The 19,290-nt window shown below is 36.2% G+C and overlaps 1 protein-coding gene across 2 annotated transcripts; it reads right to left on the reverse strand.

The window, feature by feature from the left end:
* Nucleotides 1-4,754: 4,754 nt before the first annotated feature.
* LOC138823779 (RNA-binding motif protein, X chromosome-like) lies at nucleotides 4,755-17,831 on the reverse strand. 2 transcript variants are annotated; one of them, XM_070017342.1, is made up of 9 exons: nucleotides 17,752-17,831; nucleotides 15,707-15,819; nucleotides 15,220-15,326; nucleotides 11,766-11,940; nucleotides 9,991-10,143; nucleotides 7,023-7,143; nucleotides 6,112-6,228; nucleotides 5,974-6,035; nucleotides 4,755-5,688 (listed from the first exon to the last, which is right to left on the reverse strand). In XM_070017342.1, exons 2-9 carry the CDS (start codon nucleotides 15,810-15,812, stop codon nucleotides 5,462-5,464), a joined length of 1,068 nt encoding a protein of 355 aa, XP_069873443.1. In that variant the 5' UTR covers nucleotides 15,813-15,819; nucleotides 17,752-17,831; the 3' UTR covers nucleotides 4,755-5,461. The 2 variants fall into 2 exon arrangements, with proteins under 2 accessions (XP_069873443.1, XP_069873442.1); XM_070017341.1 differs by having other exon boundaries at nucleotides 15,707-15,919.
* Between the last annotated feature and the right edge of the window lie 1,459 nt (nucleotides 17,832-19,290).

Below are 19,290 nucleotides of genomic sequence, written 5' to 3' on the forward strand. Positions count from 1 at the left end.
ACCATCACCAATACTGAGAAACCAGGACTCTGTGAATGGCCAGGGGCTACCTGTTGAAAGCTAAAAGATCCTTGTGGCTTTCCCTTTTGTGCCCGACTTTACTACTATGGACATTGTTAGGTCTATGCATGAGTACACAAAAGGAAATCCTAGGGTATCTATTTCACCAAAGTGAGTGCCTCCCCATTCATCCTTTCTCTGAAAATCATGGTCCTGGCCCACTTCCAAACTGAAGAAATCCTGTTACAGGTGGGGATATAATATATGGACTCATAGCTGTCTTGTGAGAAATTGCCGCAACCTTGGTGACAGTGCTTTCCTTACTGTCCTACAGTTTATCTCTAGATAGATAACAGAAATTGGCCATCCCCTGCATGATACCTACATTCAAAATGTGGTGATTGTGTCCCCTGTCCAAGATGGAGCTCCCTAAGAACTCTCTATGAGAGGATAAGAAAAGGGGAATGGCCGACTGAGTGGGGTGAAACCTATCCCATCTATCAGTCTCCCCTTAACTTGGTTCTTACCTTTGGGAGCAAGAAATTATACAGTCTTTCCATCTTAGGTAGGCTTTTGGAACAGCTGCTATTTACATGTCATTTGTATCCCTATCCTAGCTATGATCCCCATAGACAGAATTTTCACAGCTTACTAAGTAGTGAAGTGCAATAAGCTATAAAGATAATAAAATGTCTGTAGCCACAACCCCACCTCTTTAATAGGCCTGTAATATTCCCTGTGCCAAGTGACAACTATCAGATAATTAAAATTTTTTGTAGACTTACATTGTGCTGGGAGATGTCAGAAAATCAGCACTTCTCCCGATTTCTGGGATTGTAATTTTTCTGGGTTGCCTCTTCAGCTGCCACCATTAACATAAAGGCAGAAGCCCTAAAGGCCAGTCTGCCTGATCAGGTCATAACAATTGTGAAGCATAGATAAGGGAGTCCACAGGAAATCTGCTCCCAAGTAGTGTGTTTTTCATAGAGCACAGAAACCCTAGGCATAGCTGTCTTTGTAACTTGACATAAGCCCTCGTCTTACTGCCAGAGATATAATGAACGTATCAAAGCTCATCGATAGGAGAAAAGGCTGGATCTAGTGAAATGCAGTGGTATGAGAAATATGTATGTAAAGTTGCCAGCTGCTGGCAGGACTTCAACTTGTTAAATGTCCAGACATTCTTCAACTGGTTAAATGTCGACAAACGGCCAGGTTCTATCCGGATTGTTGAGTGGTGTCTCTTCTGGAGTTATTGTCTATGTAATTTTTTGGTTCTACAATTCCTGGTACATGGAGTAAGTACTCTAATCAGTCCTTTCCAGCTTAACTTTCCAGGTCATTTTCCAGAACCTAATGCTCAATTACCTTAAAGATATAGTTTTCAGGAGAAAAAGCAGACAGCATTCCAGGTTAACCAGCAGACAAGTACTGAGCTCCCCTTTCTTTACTTCCTGTAAACCTAGTGGGTAAACTGAGATTATCGGTATAATATGTGAACTTGTGCTCTAGATACAGGAATTCAAGGTTAAAAACATAAATTATTAGGGCCCTGTGGTGATGTATGGCCCAAAGTAGTTAGAACTTCTAGGATGCTGTTCCTTTACTTCTCATGTGACTTTTTGCCCTAAACTGATGTCTAATGACCACTTCCAGATGGGGTCCTGACAAATTTTAAAATCAGAAAACCCCTGTTAATACTGAAAATGCATTGAAACCAGTAGTAACTGCTAAGAGATTACTGGAGGCATTAAGGATCCAATTGGAGGGCATTTCAGGATGTCACAGAGTGGCACTGCATACTCCATCCACAGATATGACACAGCAAAGTGCTCATTTCCCACAGTATACAATGAGTGTTATTAATGTTACAACCCAAAATTTTGCTGTTTGATGTAACATTCTCCCTGGGTTTATATATAGGTCTGCCCATGTTTTGCCTATATATTTCTCCTATGTATATATGTATTTACTTATGTTACATATGTATTTAACATATATGCATATATACATATGGATCTGCCTATGTATATATTATCATATATATGTATGTTATATGTTAACATATACATATTAACAATATGTATATATGCACATGTATACACATGTCCACATAATACATATATACATACATATATGTAAATTCAAATGTATATAAGCACACATGTATAATTATGCACTGCTACAGTTTGTACATATGTGCATACATTCACGTATGTTTGTATGTGGATATGTGTGTATGTATTTATAGGAAATGTGTTTTCATAGGAAGAAACACTAATAACTATATGATTGTAATGAAGAAAGCACTTTCAATGTCTGCTTTTGCTGAACCTGCCATATACCTTAATCGATGAACTTGGTGGTCCTCAGACAGCCAAGGAATAAGAGAAATTTCATGCTGCCAGAATTCCAGAGAGGATTGACTACATTTCCATCCCATATCAAGTGAAATTATCTCACATGAATCCTTTCAATATGGATTAATATTTGTTGTTAAACCAATAGGAAATAGAGCCTGGATTCAGTATATTAGAGTTCCTCCATTGCATCATTTGATCCCTCTGTAGGAAGAACCTCTGTAAGCTGGTGCCAGGTTGACCAGGGAAAGAGCATACACCATACTGACACACAGCTTCTGATTCTTCCAAACACAGCCATCATATTTTGCTATCCTGAGTGGGTGGTTTATTTTCAGAGGTCCTCAAAGTACTTGAGAGTCTCGACCTATGTGAACACCTAATGACTCTTGTGTTAGAATCCCAAGAATCTTGTATGTACTACCCTCCAGGTCATATTTAGTGTTTGAGAACAATTGTAATTATGGAGGTTTATGCAGTAGTTCAAAGACAAGCAGACAAAAAAACAGCCAATGTGAACTTTTTCATGCCCAGATGCAACATCCTCATTTATACCTTGTTGAAAAACCATGCATGTTGTTATGTTGTCCATCTTTACCCACACTCCAAGTATGCTTTCTCTAGGGCTTATTACTCTGGCTTGACAGAGGGAAGTCCACTGATAGGGAAAACAGCAGGTTGCTCATTGGAGTATATGTAGATTCAAGATATTGTTCAATGGCTAAATTCTAGCCTAATTCTATGACAATTGAAGAGAAGGTAGGAAAAACCTGGGACTCTGATGAATCAAGAAACATGGCATCATTCATATGTAAACAAAAAACACACAGAGGGCCTTTTTCACACCTATTTTGTCCTGACTTTGGAGTTAGCAGTTCTGGAAGGTGCATGTCAATGGAGAAGAAATTCCTGCCCTGAACATGAGTTGCCCAACATCTCTCCACTCCTCATTCTAAGATTCTTGCCATGTACTTTAGGATTATTTTATCCTCCCTGTTGCCCCCTGCATAGTATCCAGCTTCTATTATATTGTGGAGTAAACTGTGGTCCTGACTGCCTCATAAGCTCTCAAAGGGAAAGCAGTATCTGGAAAATCAATGACAAATTCTTCTCCCTAGACAAAGTCCTATGACTTCTGATAGCATGGACTTGTGTACTGATGACAATCCCTTTCTAAACATCCTCTAGAGAGCTGGATGTCTAGCTACTCAGGAGGCTGAGATCTGAGGATTGCAGTTCAAAGCCAGTGTGGGCTGGAAAGTTCATGAGACTCTGATCTCCAATTAGCAACCAGAAAACTGGAAATGGAGTGCTGTGGCTCAACTGGTAGAGTGCTAGATTTGAGCTGAAGAGCTCAGGGGCAGTGCCCAGGTCCCATGTTCAAGCACCAAAACAGACCCCCCTCCCAACAAAAAGATCCTCAGAAGAACTCCAGTTGGTAGCAGGTTGAAAGATGGGATCTGACTTCTTTGCACTTCCATATTCAGAATTGAATAGAAAAGAGGCATTCCCAGAATCTGTTACATTCATCCAGTGTCTATTGCACTCTACAGTGGAACCTAGGACTATCCAATGCAGAAAACTTATAACAAATTGCAAGACACTACTGGTGGAATAGTGACAGCACTCTAATGTCAAAAATATTACTGAGAACAGCCCTCATGCTCTAGGTCCTCTAAGGGTGACCTTTAGAAGATCTACTGGTGAAGATCTGATAGGAGGAAAGACAAAAGAGTGTTAGGTGACCTAATTTGGAGCATAGAAAACTGACTCAGGTTATCTTCTCCTCACACTCTTGCAAAATTGCTCATCTATCTAAATATACACATTCCATTATATTTGATCCTCTACTATTAATTGCTCCTCCATTCTTCCCATCCTCTTTCTAGTCCTACAGTTACAACCATGAACTTTGAACTTTCTATTTGCAATTACCAAACCTTCTGGTTTTTCTTCTTGTGCTGTATTCCCTTACATGTATATAGCGTACTTTTAAACACATCTATCTATTACTCTTTTTTTATTCCTTCCCCAAACAATTCTGGAAAGCTACAATATTATTTCCATACATGAATATAAGTTATTCTGAATATAAGGTATTTTGATCAGCCAGCCCTTTCTCAGCTCCTTTCCCTTTCCATCGTCAATTGTGTCTCTTTCATACTTACTTTTCTTCTGGGTTCAAACCCAAATTTTCATACTATTCTTTAAGGCAACTTTCTCATGTATGTGTAACTTAGCAATAAGTTGAGACAGGAGATGGCTCTTCATGCACATACATTTATTTTGTGAAAAGGCCAACATGGCAACTTATACAGAGTTTTTTGGTTATTTACACAAACAAAACGATGCTACAGTTAGGCCAGGAGCCCAAAGTTGTAACTCGTCTTGACAACCAGTGAAGTGCTTAAAAAATGAACTTCAGGAAGCAGAAACATATTTAGGGGAGAGGGAAACATGAATGGAGGCAGAAAATGTGCGAAAATGCAGTCATATTCACTTCATGTGATGTAAAAATTAAACTATATAACTTGAAGGAACGGATGTGATGGGAAAAATGGGTGAGAAGAGTGTAAGGGGAAACATTAATCAAGAAGCACTGTACTTGCCAGGTTTGGTGGCTCACACCTGGAATACTAATAACTCCTGTTATTCAGGAGCAGGGTGGAGCCAGCTTGGCGGCCTGGTCAGTAAAGTCCACAAGACTCTTATTTCCAACACAGCTCTTGCCTTGCTTGCATTGATAATGGCTCAGGGATAGTGCCCAGGCCAGACTTACTGAACTTTAACCTCTCATATAACTCTTAACAACAAAGTTCTTAATTAACTATTTTGACAGTTATTCTCAAATTGTAACTTCCTTACTGTTGGTTGAGATGAAAAATACCTCTTTTAAAGTGAATGTAAATATATGTTCCTTCCTCTAAATGATGTTTTAGAAATATTCATTAACACAGAAAAGTACTATTCTATTTTTCTGTTGGAAAATGAAATTTGGTAAACAACTGAAACATACTGTTTTATTATCTTCTGATTCCTTTTACAAGGCTTCCACCATAATTTCCCATTCTCCTTGGTAAACTTCATACTCTGAGTTACTTTTATGACTCACGAGGAGTATGGTAACCCCTTTCCTTAGAAGAGAGAAGACCACTTTCTCGTCTCCTACCATATTCATGACAACAGTAATAGATATCACTTTGGTTGCTTGCAGTATTTTTACTTCTTCTACTATGTTCATGTTGTGAGCTGAAGTTATCATCATACCGATTGTTTCCACCATAGATCCTAGGGAATTCTTTTGTAGTTGGTACACTATGGTAAATCCCTGCATATCAAAGATGAACAAGCATGCTATTGGTGACATTGTTTTTACATCATGTGTTTTAAGTATCGTCTGCTTGGGAATATCGAGTTTTGATTTGATGAAACTTGACTGAAATTCTAACTGTTCACATTATCCCTTTTCCACAGAGTGCTAAACACGCTTATGTACTATGATGTAACCATTTTCCTTAATGTAAGAGTGTGAGACACCTTATTTATCTTTCAAATTAGAGTGATTCAAACAATGCAAACATTCTCAAACTAACCAGAAGGAATGGATTCTTACCGTAACTTTCATCTCTATATGAACTTCCACTGGAACGACTCCTATCGTAGCCACCACGACCACTAAATTTAAAACAAAGCCAATGATTAATGCAAGCATTAATAATTTCTACAATACATTTAATAGAATATGTAATACCTATAGCTTTTGGAAGTACGTTCATCTCGTGAACTGTAACGACCATAATCATGGTATCCATATTCTCTAGTTGCTCCAGCGTAAACCTGTCTGTCTCGAGAATTCAGGTGGTCTCCTCTTTAAAGTAGAAAATTAAAAACGGCAAGTTTTAACTTCCAGAACACAGGCAATTCTCAAAAACACGGAGATTCCAATGTAAAAATGCCCAAAGCAACGGAATAGGCATTTCTACAAATTAGATGAACCAAAACACAATGAAACAGGTCAGACTACAGCTAAAAGCAAATAAAAATATGAATTAATCAGACTCATTCGTGCCTGTTAAAAGGCAGGAATGTAAAAGAATACATTCTGTAAAATTAGTGGCTACACAATATTTAAAATATGTCCTATCAATTCTATTTCCAGCCAAGTATGGGAATTGAAAACAAGCACTCCTGTGTCTTATAATCACTAACTACCTCATGGTAGAAACATGCTAATAATATGACTGGATATGTATTATTATATACACACAATTGAATCTTAGTCATCTATAAAAAAATAAAATGCTGACGTATGTTTTAATGTAGCCAGATCTTACAGAAAAATAACATGAAGTTAGTATTTGCTTCCATTAGCATGGAAAACACACATTAGGATAAATGCTTAAGTAGGTGGCAATTTCCATGCATGGTATTGGCTGTGGAACAGAAAATCTATGTTGTATAATGCCAAATAAACTACACTGTACACTCTGGACCATTCCACCTCATAACCAAGATTGGAAGTGGCGTTGTGGCTCAAGAGGTAGAGCGCTCCCCTTGAGCTGAAGAGCACAAGGACAGTACCCAAGCCCAGGGTTCAAGCCCTGCATCCGATGCCTCGCCCCAAAAAAACCAAACATATCAACTATTTGTTAACTTACTTACCTATCTTTAGTAGAATAATTTTCACCTCTTGGTGATACATAGTCATCTCTCTGCAAAGAGACTGGGTTTCTTTGTGGCATAACTTCATAATTCTCTTCCCCACGCAATGGTAAACCTTTAACTTAAAAATGATTACATGAAGAATTTCAGTGGTTCATCCCTATAATCATAGCTACTCAGTAGGCCAAGATCTGAGGGTCACGGTTCAGAGCCAACCTGTGCAGGAAAGTCTGTGAGTGTCTTATCTCCAATAAACCACTCAGAAACCTGGAAGTAGCACTGTGGCTCAAGAGGTAGAGCACATGCCATGAGCTGAAGCGCTGAGGGACAGCATCAACAACCGACAAAAAAATAATAATTTCTTGCTGATGAGATATATAAGGAAATAAAAATTAAAACACTGGTATAGCCTGTCGCAAATATACTTAAGGTTTTCCAAAAGATACCACTTACCCCTGAAATTTAAGTGTTAATCCTAAATGTAACTTCTTTTGCTTTTCCTAGATACATAATACTTACTTTAATCACTGCTATTAGAATTTGAACTAAATATATTACCTATGATATTATAATCTGATTCTCATGGTTTTTACATCTGTTACATTTTTTCTCACCTATTTGTTATCAGGAATATTATGTAAAATATGCACAAATATATAACATTCATTCACATGTAAACATAAGTATACACAGAGATATATATATATATATCCATATATATATATGGAAACATTGTTAAATGGAAAATATGCTTAATATATCTCACCAACCATAGCTCATCAAACAAGTGCCTTGTCTAGATGTATATCTCACACCTTCTTTCCAAAGCAATACATTGTTCATATACAATGAGGAATGCAGTTCCACTACAGCTAAAATCCTCTCCTAATACTCAAAATGATATTATCATTCTGGTTAAAATCTCCTGCTTGCTCCTCAAAAAAACAAGTTTATCTTTGTTCTGATGTAAATTGTCACCTATGTTTTCTAAGTACCATTTAAAGCCTAACAATAGCTTAGAAAACTTTTCCTTGCTTAAATTATCAAGTATTTTGTAGAATACCTTTTGATTGCTTTATTAGTATAGCAAAGACTTTAACAAATGTAGAGAAGCTTCCTGTGGTTACATTCCAGTAAGCATCATCAATATACTTAAATATATCTCATCTGCCAAGCTTACCAACAGTTGCTTTGTGGAGAATAGCTTAGTGTATCCCTATTATAGTATAATGATAAGCTGTGGCTTTCTGCCACTGCCTTGCAACCCATGAGATTACCATAGGGATACATCTGGTCACAAAAAATAAAATCAAACTTTAAAACTCAAAGTATAGTTTCTTTCACAAAATTGTGAAATTGACATGCTGTCAATGTTATTTGAAAGTTCATTGATATATACACTAATACATATTAAACTTAAGATAATCTTATTTTATGCTAATATACTTTCCTACTACATGCTGGCAATATTACTTGGAAGTTCATTAGTATGTATATAACAACTTTCCTACTACATGCTGGCAATATTACTTGGAAGTTCATTAATATGTATATAACAAAGCATATTATTTAGTATATATACAATGTCTTCTAAATCAGTATATAAATATATCTTTATAACCTATATTTTATATGTAATATACAAACTATGTCTTCTAAACTCACATATAAATAAACATCTTCATATGCTAACTCATGTTCTTGATTCCTAGAGTTAAGCTATTTAAATCACTGTTCAATCACCTAATGGGAATAAGGTGGACATTTTGTATTCTACATTCAAAATTCAAAATTGATAGTAAACTTCCTTCCTACCATTTCAAAGGTCAAATACCATTAATTACAGAAGAACTAAAATTTTGCCTCTTAAATTTATGACTCCCAAATTATTAGCTATCTTTTAACTTTTATAATAACTATTTATAGATAACTTTATTTTTTCTGCTGAATCTGCATCCTTAAAACTCATCATTTCCATTTTTGCTACTTAATTTATCTTAGGTTTTCTTTTAATTCTGTCCTCAAGTCATTTCAAATGTCCATCAGGCATGGCTTAGGACTTCAAATGTATGATCATAGTGATTCATGTGTTTCCTATGAGAAAATACATTAGTTTTTCAGATTTACAGGCAACTAAAATGTCTTACCACTTCAAGTTTGCCTTTCATACTTTTAAATTTCATTTTAAAATCATCTAAGCCTACAATGATTCATTTCAGCTAATGACATTTCATGTTTCACATTAAGATTCCCATGTCGGTCATTTGTATTTATTATCTATTCCTTTCAACGGACATTCTTAACTGCATAATATGGATCGTCGATATTTTCATATGCCTCACTAGTTTGACAGAATCAAATTCAACGACTCACACATTAGGTATCATTTAAGTATCATCTTACAAGCCGACCTGTACCTTTTACATGGACATACAGGAAAATATAGTTAATAGGCTTTAAGAGGAATAATTCATTTCTTGTTTTAAAAATAGTTTCAATAAAGCACTGCCATTATTCAAATATAAAAGTTTCACTCATGTCAGTGATTTAGATACTAGAAAGCAGGGATACAAAAGAAGAAAACTTGCCTACAGAAATCTTGCATATCCTTTTAAAGGTAAAGGTAATTATCTCCACAGTTTCACCCATATCAGAGAATTCTGACAGAAAGAAATTCTATAGAGAAATTCTAAAGCAAGAAAACTGAAAGTAATATATATACCATGATGGTACTTAACTGAATATTACACCAATAACATGAAGTATTGATCTTACTTATGTGTCATGAAGCTCAAAGATTACTGATAAGGAAAGCAATACTGAAGACTCAATCATAATACTCACACTAGTCTCACCACCTGTTTTGTTTCTTAGATTTAAAGGATCTCCTTCAATAGAGCTTTCCCTTATTCATAAGATTCTATATTCATTTTCATGGAACTCTCTTTTACTAGGCATGTATACATACCTTCTTCTCGCATTCTATGACTGCTTTGTACTGGAGCAGAATGATCAGATCTTTTAGGAGGAGGACCACTACTTCTGGAAGATGGACTTCTTTTACCTGGTAAGTGTCTCCTAGAAGAACTCGCGTTGAAATTAGGACTACATCTGCCGTTATCTGTGTTGAAAACAACACAGTTGATACTTAAGTAACCAATCTTTTAACTACCATTTCTTAATTTCTACTTATAAATATTAAAAATACTACATAGTCTTGAGGAATGAACATCATTAAAACTCTTAAGTTTCAGAATTACCTGTTCTCTTCTTACTTTGTTTTTTCTAAGGTTTGAGACTAGAACTGGAACTTGGTACCTGATGCACTTCCTCATCAGCTGTGCTCTACCAAATTAACCATGCCACCTCCTGCCCCTAGTATTACCTTCTATTTTGCAAGTATAAGTCAAGAAAATATTGTATTAATCAAAGTCCAAATGAGAGTTTTGGGAAAAATATGTTAAGCCCTCTAGACACATTTGAAGACACATGAAGAGAACTGGAGAGTAGAGAAGCAAAACTTTGTAACATTGACTATGTTTCAAAGCTAGGGAGGATTATAAACAATGTTTAACTATTGTAAGGAACATTAACACATCTCTATTCACTTAAGTCTGGTGTGTAAAACCTTTTTCCAATCACATTGATGATATAAACCCAAATATACAATACAAATCCAAATAAGACAAAGAAATGATATATAAAAAAGAATGCCCTATAAATGGGATCTATATACAATAAAAACCTTCCATTGATGAAATAAATCTTTTATCACTTACATCATTTCTACCTGGAAATAATGTGTAGATATGTGAGGGTTGGGTAAATTTTCTTGAAAAGAAGGAAATGTACATTTATATAAACACATAAAGATTTTAAATTTGATCCTCAAATTAAAATTGATATTAAATTTGATATTCAAGCTCAATTTACTGCAAAGGGAAAGATCTAAATCCATTTATTTCAACTTGAGAAAATACTGCAATTATACTTTTGAAAGTTAGCTGCAGTGCGTATTATGTCATTATCAAAACTAACAGCTCTATACTTAACCTTTTGAAAATAAGTTAACAAATTCAACACATAGTATACAATTTAATTTTTAATGCCAAAAAATTCATTTATAGTGAAATTGTAAGTATTCCCTTTTGTTAGCAAGAGAAAATGGTATCTCTAAAAATAGTACATGGTATCATTTTTATGGCTCAGTCTCTTCTATACAGTAAATGTAAGAAAGACATGTAGTATGAGTGTTTTAAGTTGGTCCCAGAAGCAAAGCCAAGTTTGAGAAAACTAAAGCTCTAGTTCATAAAGTAAATCTATTCTTCAGGCTGTGGTGCATCCTCCGATCCAAGTGTCAAAAGATCACACCTACATAATTTTTAACAAGAACAAATAAATTACCTGATCAATCCCTCAATATTAAATATTGGCTGGAGAACTAGGGGCATTCTGAATGACTTTTAATGCAGAAAACTTGTTGAGTGAGGAAAGGCACTTGGTGGGTTTGCAAAATTTTACTTTACTCTACCCTGTGTACTATTTTCCTGCAAGATAATTATGAATTTAAAAATTTTGTCACAATAGGCATTCTTAAATTACTATAAAATGCTTAGAACAGACTTCTTATTAGCAGTAAATTTAACATTTTGTTCATAAGGAAATAAATTACAAACAACTGTATCTATATAAACTTATTGGCTTTCAATCCTAAATTTGCATATTTATATGTTAAAATATTACCAAAGGTCCCTTCACATGAAGAGTGGCCTCTTGCTCCATCACTTCCATCTTCTCCAGAGCTCAGACTTCTTTGGGTCACTTTATTTCTTGAAAGAGGTATGTGTCTCCTTTGACCACAACGGTTATATGACAGCTTGCCTGCTGGCTCGACTTTAATTTCTTTTCCATCCAAACACTGGAAGATCAAGACTTTTATCAATAACATTACCTAATTTGGTTTATATTTTATGTCTATGAAAATATACTATTAAGTTAATTTTAAATCAACAATGACATTCCATTTATGGGAAGTGTATTCATTTTCCTTCAACCTAGATAATAACAACCACAGTCCCTGTTCTTATTCAGAACCACTTTCCACTACGGTATTAAGGTACAACCTATAGTAAGAACTGATAACAATACTGGAAGAAGGAATAAAATTTTAGTTTAGAGAGATGGTTATATCTTCTTTTCTGAAAACTGAAGAAAAAATATTTGCTAAAAATAACTCTTCAACTATCAAAATTGTCTCTGTAGTTAAGTCAGGATCCAAATGTGACCATTAGTTTCTTTTAAATTTCATCATGTACAGGAGAAACACTGGAAACAATGTTTTCAAGAACCAAGCAGTGAGATACAGGAAGAAAATAAATTACAAATTATGAAACACAATTGAAAAATGAACAAGAATGTTACAAAATAAGCATAAATGCGGAAGACAATGAGAGACTAAAATAGGATTTTGGACTGGGAATGTGGCTCAGTGGCAGAGTGCTTCCCTCACCTGCATCAAGTACTGGGTTCCAGTCCTTAATTCCACATACACAGAAAGAGCCAGAAGTGGACCAAATAGTAGACTGATAGCCTTGAGCAAAAAAGCCTCAGGGACATTGTCCTGGTTCTGAGATCAAGCACTAGTATTGGTAATGTGTGTGTGTGTGTGTGTGTGTGTGTGTAATGAGTTTATATTTATACATATATGTACAAATGTACATATATATACATATATATATACTCCCAAACATATATCTGTATCTATATATACACAAATATGTATATATATATATATATATATATATATATATACAAATTACATGAATATCTTAAGACAATTCTTGTAAGTCAAATACAGAAAGTAATATCTCATTAGGACAAAGAGCAAGGGCTAAAATACAGGATGGTATATTAGATAGAGCTTAAAGAAATTTGAGAACTGGAAAAGATGTCAGAATTTGTAAAAAAAAAAAAAAAAAAAAAAAAAAAAAAAAAAAAAAAACTAACAGAAAATATCCCAAAACAGAGAATGACTGAAATATTAACAAAATCAAAAGTTTATGACAATGAAAACATTTGAAGACAACTCCTGGTGCTATACATGTGTGCTCTTGGATACATAGCAGTCTGGAGATCTTAGAACAGTAATTTAAAGGCAAGCTTGGCAGCAACAACCACAAGAATATCTCCAATTAGCTAGAAAAAATGTAGCATTGACTACATGATTCAAATAAAGCCACCTGTGTGAGGAAAAAGTGGAGCAAGTTTGGAGACCTGAGTTCATCTTGATATTGGCACCAAAAAACAAACCAAAAACAACCCAAGAGGCTAGAGAGACATTATCTCTAGAATTTAAGATTCTAGATCCTGTCTTCAGGATAAAAGTATGGGGTCAGCAATCATTATAATAACAAGACTAATCATGAGGGTCTAGGAAGGTGGCTCAGTGGTAGAGCGCTTGCCTTGCATGCATGAGGACTTAGGTTTGATTCCTCAGCACCACATAAGCAGAAAAAAAAAGCCAGAAGCACTGCTGTGGCTCAAGTGGTAGAGCGCTATCCTTGAGCTGAAGAGCTGAGGGTCAGCGCCCAGAGCTGGAGTTCAGGCCCCACAACTGGAACCCCCAACAAAAAAAAGAGACTAATCATGAAAGTGACTACTAAATTCACTCTTGGCTGAATACAAAGAATTGCAGGAGAGAAAGGATTCATCAATTTGTCCACATTAGTTTCCATCTAACAAAAAGTGATTATATATTTGTATGTAAATCTTGCTCAAACCCACCTTTCTCAAAAATTTTCCAACAGTAACTACACATGTGTCTTTTAATAATTTTGTTTCATAGAAATACATCCATGATGCTGAGTATAATCCAGACAATCTGGAGGTGTCAATCAGGAAGATTAAGAATCAGTGCAAGTTTTACAGACCAAGCTAGTGTCAATATAAGTTAGAAAAACGTAGGTTAGCCTAACCAGGCAAATAAGCAGTACTTTTAGCTCAAAAGATGTAACAAAAACAAGAAGCTGGAGGTATGATGCCAGAATTAGAATACGGGTGACACAATCTGAAAGAAAACATTCTTTATTTGTGTACCTCTAATCCCTTTGTACATCATCTCCATAGTAATGATGCAAATATTTTTTAAAGTTGTAGGATATCTGTTTAGCAGGCATGAACCTTGAGTTCAAACCCATAACCACAAGGAATTCCTCAGAAGTCCTCCCACAAGTTATAATACATTTTATTTTTTTTCACTGATTTTTACTGTCTTCTTGTCTTTCTTGTGGCAGTTCACTTTAAATTTGTAGCTCATTTTTTGGTACTAGGCATACAGTTCAAGTTCTTAGGCTCAATAGGCTCATTGGCTTGACCTTTACCATTTGAACCATTTCTCTAACAACAGAAATTTTGCTGTTTTTTTTTTTCCAGTCGTGGGGCCTGAACGCTGGCACTGGTGGTGTCCTTCAGCTCAAGGATAACCATCTACCACTTGAGGCATAGTGCCACTTCCAACTTTTTCTGTTTATGTGGTGCTTAAAGAATTGAATCCAGGGCCTCATGCATGTAAGGCAAGTGCTCTACCACTGAGTCACCTTCCCAGCCCCTTTGCTGGTTATTTTGAGATAAAGTCTCAGGTACTTAAAGCTAAAAGCTGCCTGGTTGCAGCCACTAAAGTGGCTGGGATTCAAGGAATGAACCACTAATAACTTCCAAGTTTTAGGTATTTGAAAGCTAACATCCTATCCAAAATGATATTGGAATAGTACCATGAAACAAATTGAATGTATCTGCTAATTTGTTTCCATCCACTTCCATTTGCTATATTTTCTTCTGTGCTGGTACTGGGACTTGAACTCAGGACTTCTAAGGTCTTGCTAAATTTTTTCCCTAAATACTGTTCTAAACATTATACCATATGTATGTTTTTTTTAGGGGGGGTGCTAACTGATAATAAGGGCATCATGGGTTTGTTTGCTTGTCTAACAAAATAGTCTGAGGATCTCTGTGCCTAAGTGCACAGGGTTTTAGACATGAGGATAAGTACATAGCTCATGGCCACTTCTGAGTATATTAAAACACAAAATATCAATAGTTCAAGCTGGCATCATATCACTTTAGAACCTGTAGAAAAAAACCAAACCATCAATATTATAAAGTGCTGAGTAGAAGTGGGATGTTTTTAAAAGATGCTTACTTTTCCATTCATCTCTTTGGCTGCCCACTGTGCATCTGCAGGTCTTTCAAAAGTAATAAAAGCAAAGCCTCTAGACCTCTTAGTTTGCCTATGCTTCAGCAAAATGACTGCAAATAGAGAAAGCATTTTAATTTCATAAGTACGTGGAAATGAAAGGTTCATGAACAAATTTTTTAAAAACTATAATGGGCACTGTGCTTTAATAGCATTTCAAACTATTATTTAAAATCCCAAAACTTTACATTTTACATTTTGACTGGTATTTTCTATATCAACAACAAAAGCAATTAAACTAAGCCCATCACATTTTATATCATGCTCTACTTCTACAATATATTTGTTATTTTCATTTTCACTGTTATAAGATGCTTAGAGCATTACAGCAAGTCAGTGCTTTCTTTAAAACATTGTTTTTATCATGCAAGTTTCAAGAAGAGGCATTTTACTTTACGTGTTTCAAAGATAAAAGTCTGAGTCTAAGAATTACCTTCTGCTAAGTGTCCAAACTCACAAAAAATGCCTTCAAGATCCTTTTCAGTGGTGTCTGCACTAAGGCCTCCTACAAACAGTTTCCTAGGCTGATCAGACTCCATCCTATTGCTGTAGGTGGCAAAAAAAAATCCAAGTTTTCTGTATGATTAACACTGAAGTGAAAAATCTGACAAGTGAGTCCTTGAGTCTTAACCACAATCAGCAAGATCTGTAATATATAAAGCACAACTATTACTGGCCTATTAACATAATAAGCTTTATAAGATACTGATAAATTTATTTAATGTAAAATATAATTTTAATCATTTAATTTAGGGTATTACATTTAAATGTGGCATTTTCATTTAAATATATCATTTACAATTTTCATTACAGTATGATTTAGAGTATCTATGAGCTAAGACAGCAAGAAAAATCAAACGAACTGACATCCACCCTTTTTACATGTTTAAATGAGAATTACATCCAGTTACTATTTTACTCACTAAACTATAATAACACACTCATTACGAACTTTTTTTTCTTGTCATGGGGCTTGAATTCTGGCCTGAATACGTTCCTAATTTCTTCATGTCAAAGTTAATGCTGTACCATTGGAGCCACAGGCTCACTTGCAGTTTTCTGATGCTTAACTGGAGAAAAGAGTGTCACAGACTATCCTGCCCAGTTGGGCTTTGAACGGAGATTCTCACCTCTCGGCCTCCTGAGCAGCTAGTATTACAGGCATGAGCCACCAGCGCCTAACATCACTACCAACTTTTAAAGTAGTATTGTTTTAAATTTTTAATTTTTTTTTAGGTTTCTTTAATTTTTTGTGAAAATACTGTACAGAGGGTTACAATTACATGGGCAAGATAATGAGTCCATTTCTCCTTATCAATCATTGTAACCTCCTCCTGTTTCCTGTTCCCATCCTCCGCCGCCCCCTCCACTCAATACTCCTGCCTCAACAAAAGTTGTAAAGTTCATTTTTCCTCATAAGGACTTGTATGTCTCATTGTTTCAATGGATCCACCTGTTTCCCTATTTAAATGATTTGTTTTTTCCCTTCCCCTACAGAAATTATATTGATAAAGAAAGGCAAGTACGGGCATGTGAACACATGTAACAGTTACTATGGTAAGGTTTGTAATAGGTGCACAAGTATCGAGTATTTTCAAATACTTTCCCTCTGTCCCCACTTATCACAGTCACCAATAAGAATTTGTTTCAGCTTTCATGTTGTGCTTGCCAACGTTCTGCACGTGCCCAGAAGAGTGCGTTATGCACAAGAGAATTCCGCCTTTACCTGCGCTGAGGTAAACAGTGAAGGTCTTTCTCGCCCTCTTAGGTATCGAATGACTAAATTAACTGACAAAGTTTAAAACGTCCAAATTTTCTCGCTTTTCTGTGAGGTGGGCGAGTTTGCTGCTAACAGGTCAGCAGTGCCAGGTTTTAGATTCAGCGTTTGACTATCCTGCCTTCCTTTTCTAATCCAGACTGTAGGTACTAAAACTGGAAGGAAACCGAGAAATAGACACGTCCGCGTGAATCAAAATGGCGTCCGGAGCTTTCGCCAGCGAGAAACTTTGCGCTAAGGAAGAAAAGTCACACAAAGCCCAACTGGCACAGAGGAGGACAAAGAGTTAAATGGAAATTGTGTTTTCTCCCCCCAACAAAAGAGGTTTTTCTGCAGTTCTTCCTCCCGGACCCCACAGAGTTTAAGCCCATCCCCCTCTGAGGAACAAACTTACGGCCGCCACCTTCCTTTTCAAGGGAGCGGACGGACGTCTTTCCAGCAATACGAAACCAAGCTCCCTCTGGTGCACACAACAACATTTTTTCACACACACACACACACGCACGCACACGCACACCTAGCGTACATGTGCATAAATGTGTCGTTTGAGGAAAGGATGTTTGGCGACGTCCGATAAAACCTGAGGTAAAAAACACTTCTGCGCTACCGCTATTTTATCTTCACGAGAGGTGATTCTGCTTCCGACAATCTCTGCAGACGCTCACAAGTCACGTCAGTGTTGAAGTTTCCATATTCCTTACCTTCTTTCCAGAGTACTGTGTCCTGACGGCACGACACGCTTGCTCACCTCCCGAGTCAAGGCGCGAGCAAGATGGAGGGATGTGGGTTCCGGATGTAAGAGGAGGTCAGGCGGAAGTTGGCAGGGTCAAAACGCGAAAGGGGTGAACGAATAAGTAATTTTGGAGTGTTGCATCCATGCTGATGGAATGCAACAGTAAAAAAAAAAGTCATTGTGAATTATCGTAATTATTTATTGTCATTGTTTCAATGGAGCTAAATATTAACGAAGATAATGATTATTACTAAGTGCTAGTTTTAAGGTCCCCCCCTCCTAAATATTGACATTATGTCTTCCCATTTGCCTCTAAGTAAAATGCACTAAGAAAACGAAAGTTATGACACACATGACACCGTATTACCTCTAAAGAACAACACAATCCATTGAGGCACAGTTAAATATAACAACAACAACAACAACAACAAAATTATACAATTTACACCAGAAAACGAGCCTGCAACTACCTTTTGCTGGGCTAGATACCCAAAACCAGGAGCAGTCTCAACCATCAAACTCCCAAGCTTCCAGTAGGCTGCTTTTAGTTGATCTGTAAAACACCAATTAGTCAGTAAACCTCCAAACCTCAGATCGCCAAAGCTCCAAAACTCCAAATCTCTAAGGGGGAAGGCTTTTCCTTTGCTTTCCTTCCTCCTCTGCTGGCCTCTCCAATCTCTATAGGCCTGCCCTGCTTTGCTCTGCTGTGCTGTGCTCTGCTCTGGGAAGGCACCACCCCACAGGTTGCTCTAGACAAAATCCTAAATGGCCTCTCCAAGAGGCCCCAAATAAACAATTGAGGAGGTCCAACATGACCTCCAGGCGGTCATTTATTTTTAGTAAGAAAACAGTGCATCCATCTTCATTCTGGTCTGTTGTATTGGGAAAGAGCACTCTGCGTTACTTGCAAAACAAATAATAATAATAATAATAATAATAATAATAATAATAATAATAATAATAATAATAATATTTATTTCCCTCATAAATGATCCCCAGATGCAGCACTTGAGTCCAGAGAAGCAAATTTTAGTATTATGATAATTATGATTCATTTGTAGCTTTTCAAGAACTGATAAATAACTATGGCCTTGCTGCTTATTCAGTTGGGAGAACAACTGAGAATAAACTTTCCTACTTCTTGGGGAGGCAATCAGAAAAAAAAAAAAAAACATTTAGAAGTTTTTCCCTACTTCCAAGTAATTTTGGGGAGAGTTATAATGTAGGAGATTTATACATGCTTTGTAGTATTAGGATCAGCAAATTCTGAAGTTGCTCTCTTTCAAATAGAGACATGCTTGCATTGTAGGATACATTCAGTGGGTTTCTCTAGTTCTGGAATTCTTATTACAGTTGTTTATTCTACATGTGTTTCCAATAAAAACTCTTGGGAAAAATTCTGTGGGTATTTCTTAAAAAAATTTTAAATCAGCATCCACTTTACTAGCTCTTTGGAGAGAAATAGTAAGAGCAGCCATGGAAAGAGAAGCAGCAGCTGCTCGGTCCA

This window comes from Dipodomys merriami, unplaced genomic scaffold, assembly GCF_024711535.1.
Source record: "Dipodomys merriami isolate MVZ:Mamm:240054 unplaced genomic scaffold, mDipMer1.0.p SCAF_123, whole genome shotgun sequence".
NCBI lineage: Eukaryota > Metazoa > Chordata > Mammalia > Rodentia > Heteromyidae > Dipodomys > Dipodomys merriami.

What these genes read in the sequence shown, in the direction of transcription:
- LOC138823779 (XM_070017342.1), bottom strand. Translation starts at nt 15,812, where the DNA reads ATGGAGTCTGATCAGCCTAGGAAACTGTTTGTAGGAGGCCTTAGTGCA. An exon ending in CGTACTTCCAAAAGCTATAG is followed by an intron (nt 6,036 to 6,111) that starts GTATTACATATT and finishes TTTTAAATTTAG; the next exon opens with TGGTCGTGGTGGCTACGATA. An exon ending in ATATAGAGATGAAAGTTACG is followed by an intron (nt 5,689 to 5,973) that starts GTAAGAATCCAT and finishes TTTGATATGCAG; the next exon opens with GGATTTACCATAGTGTACCA.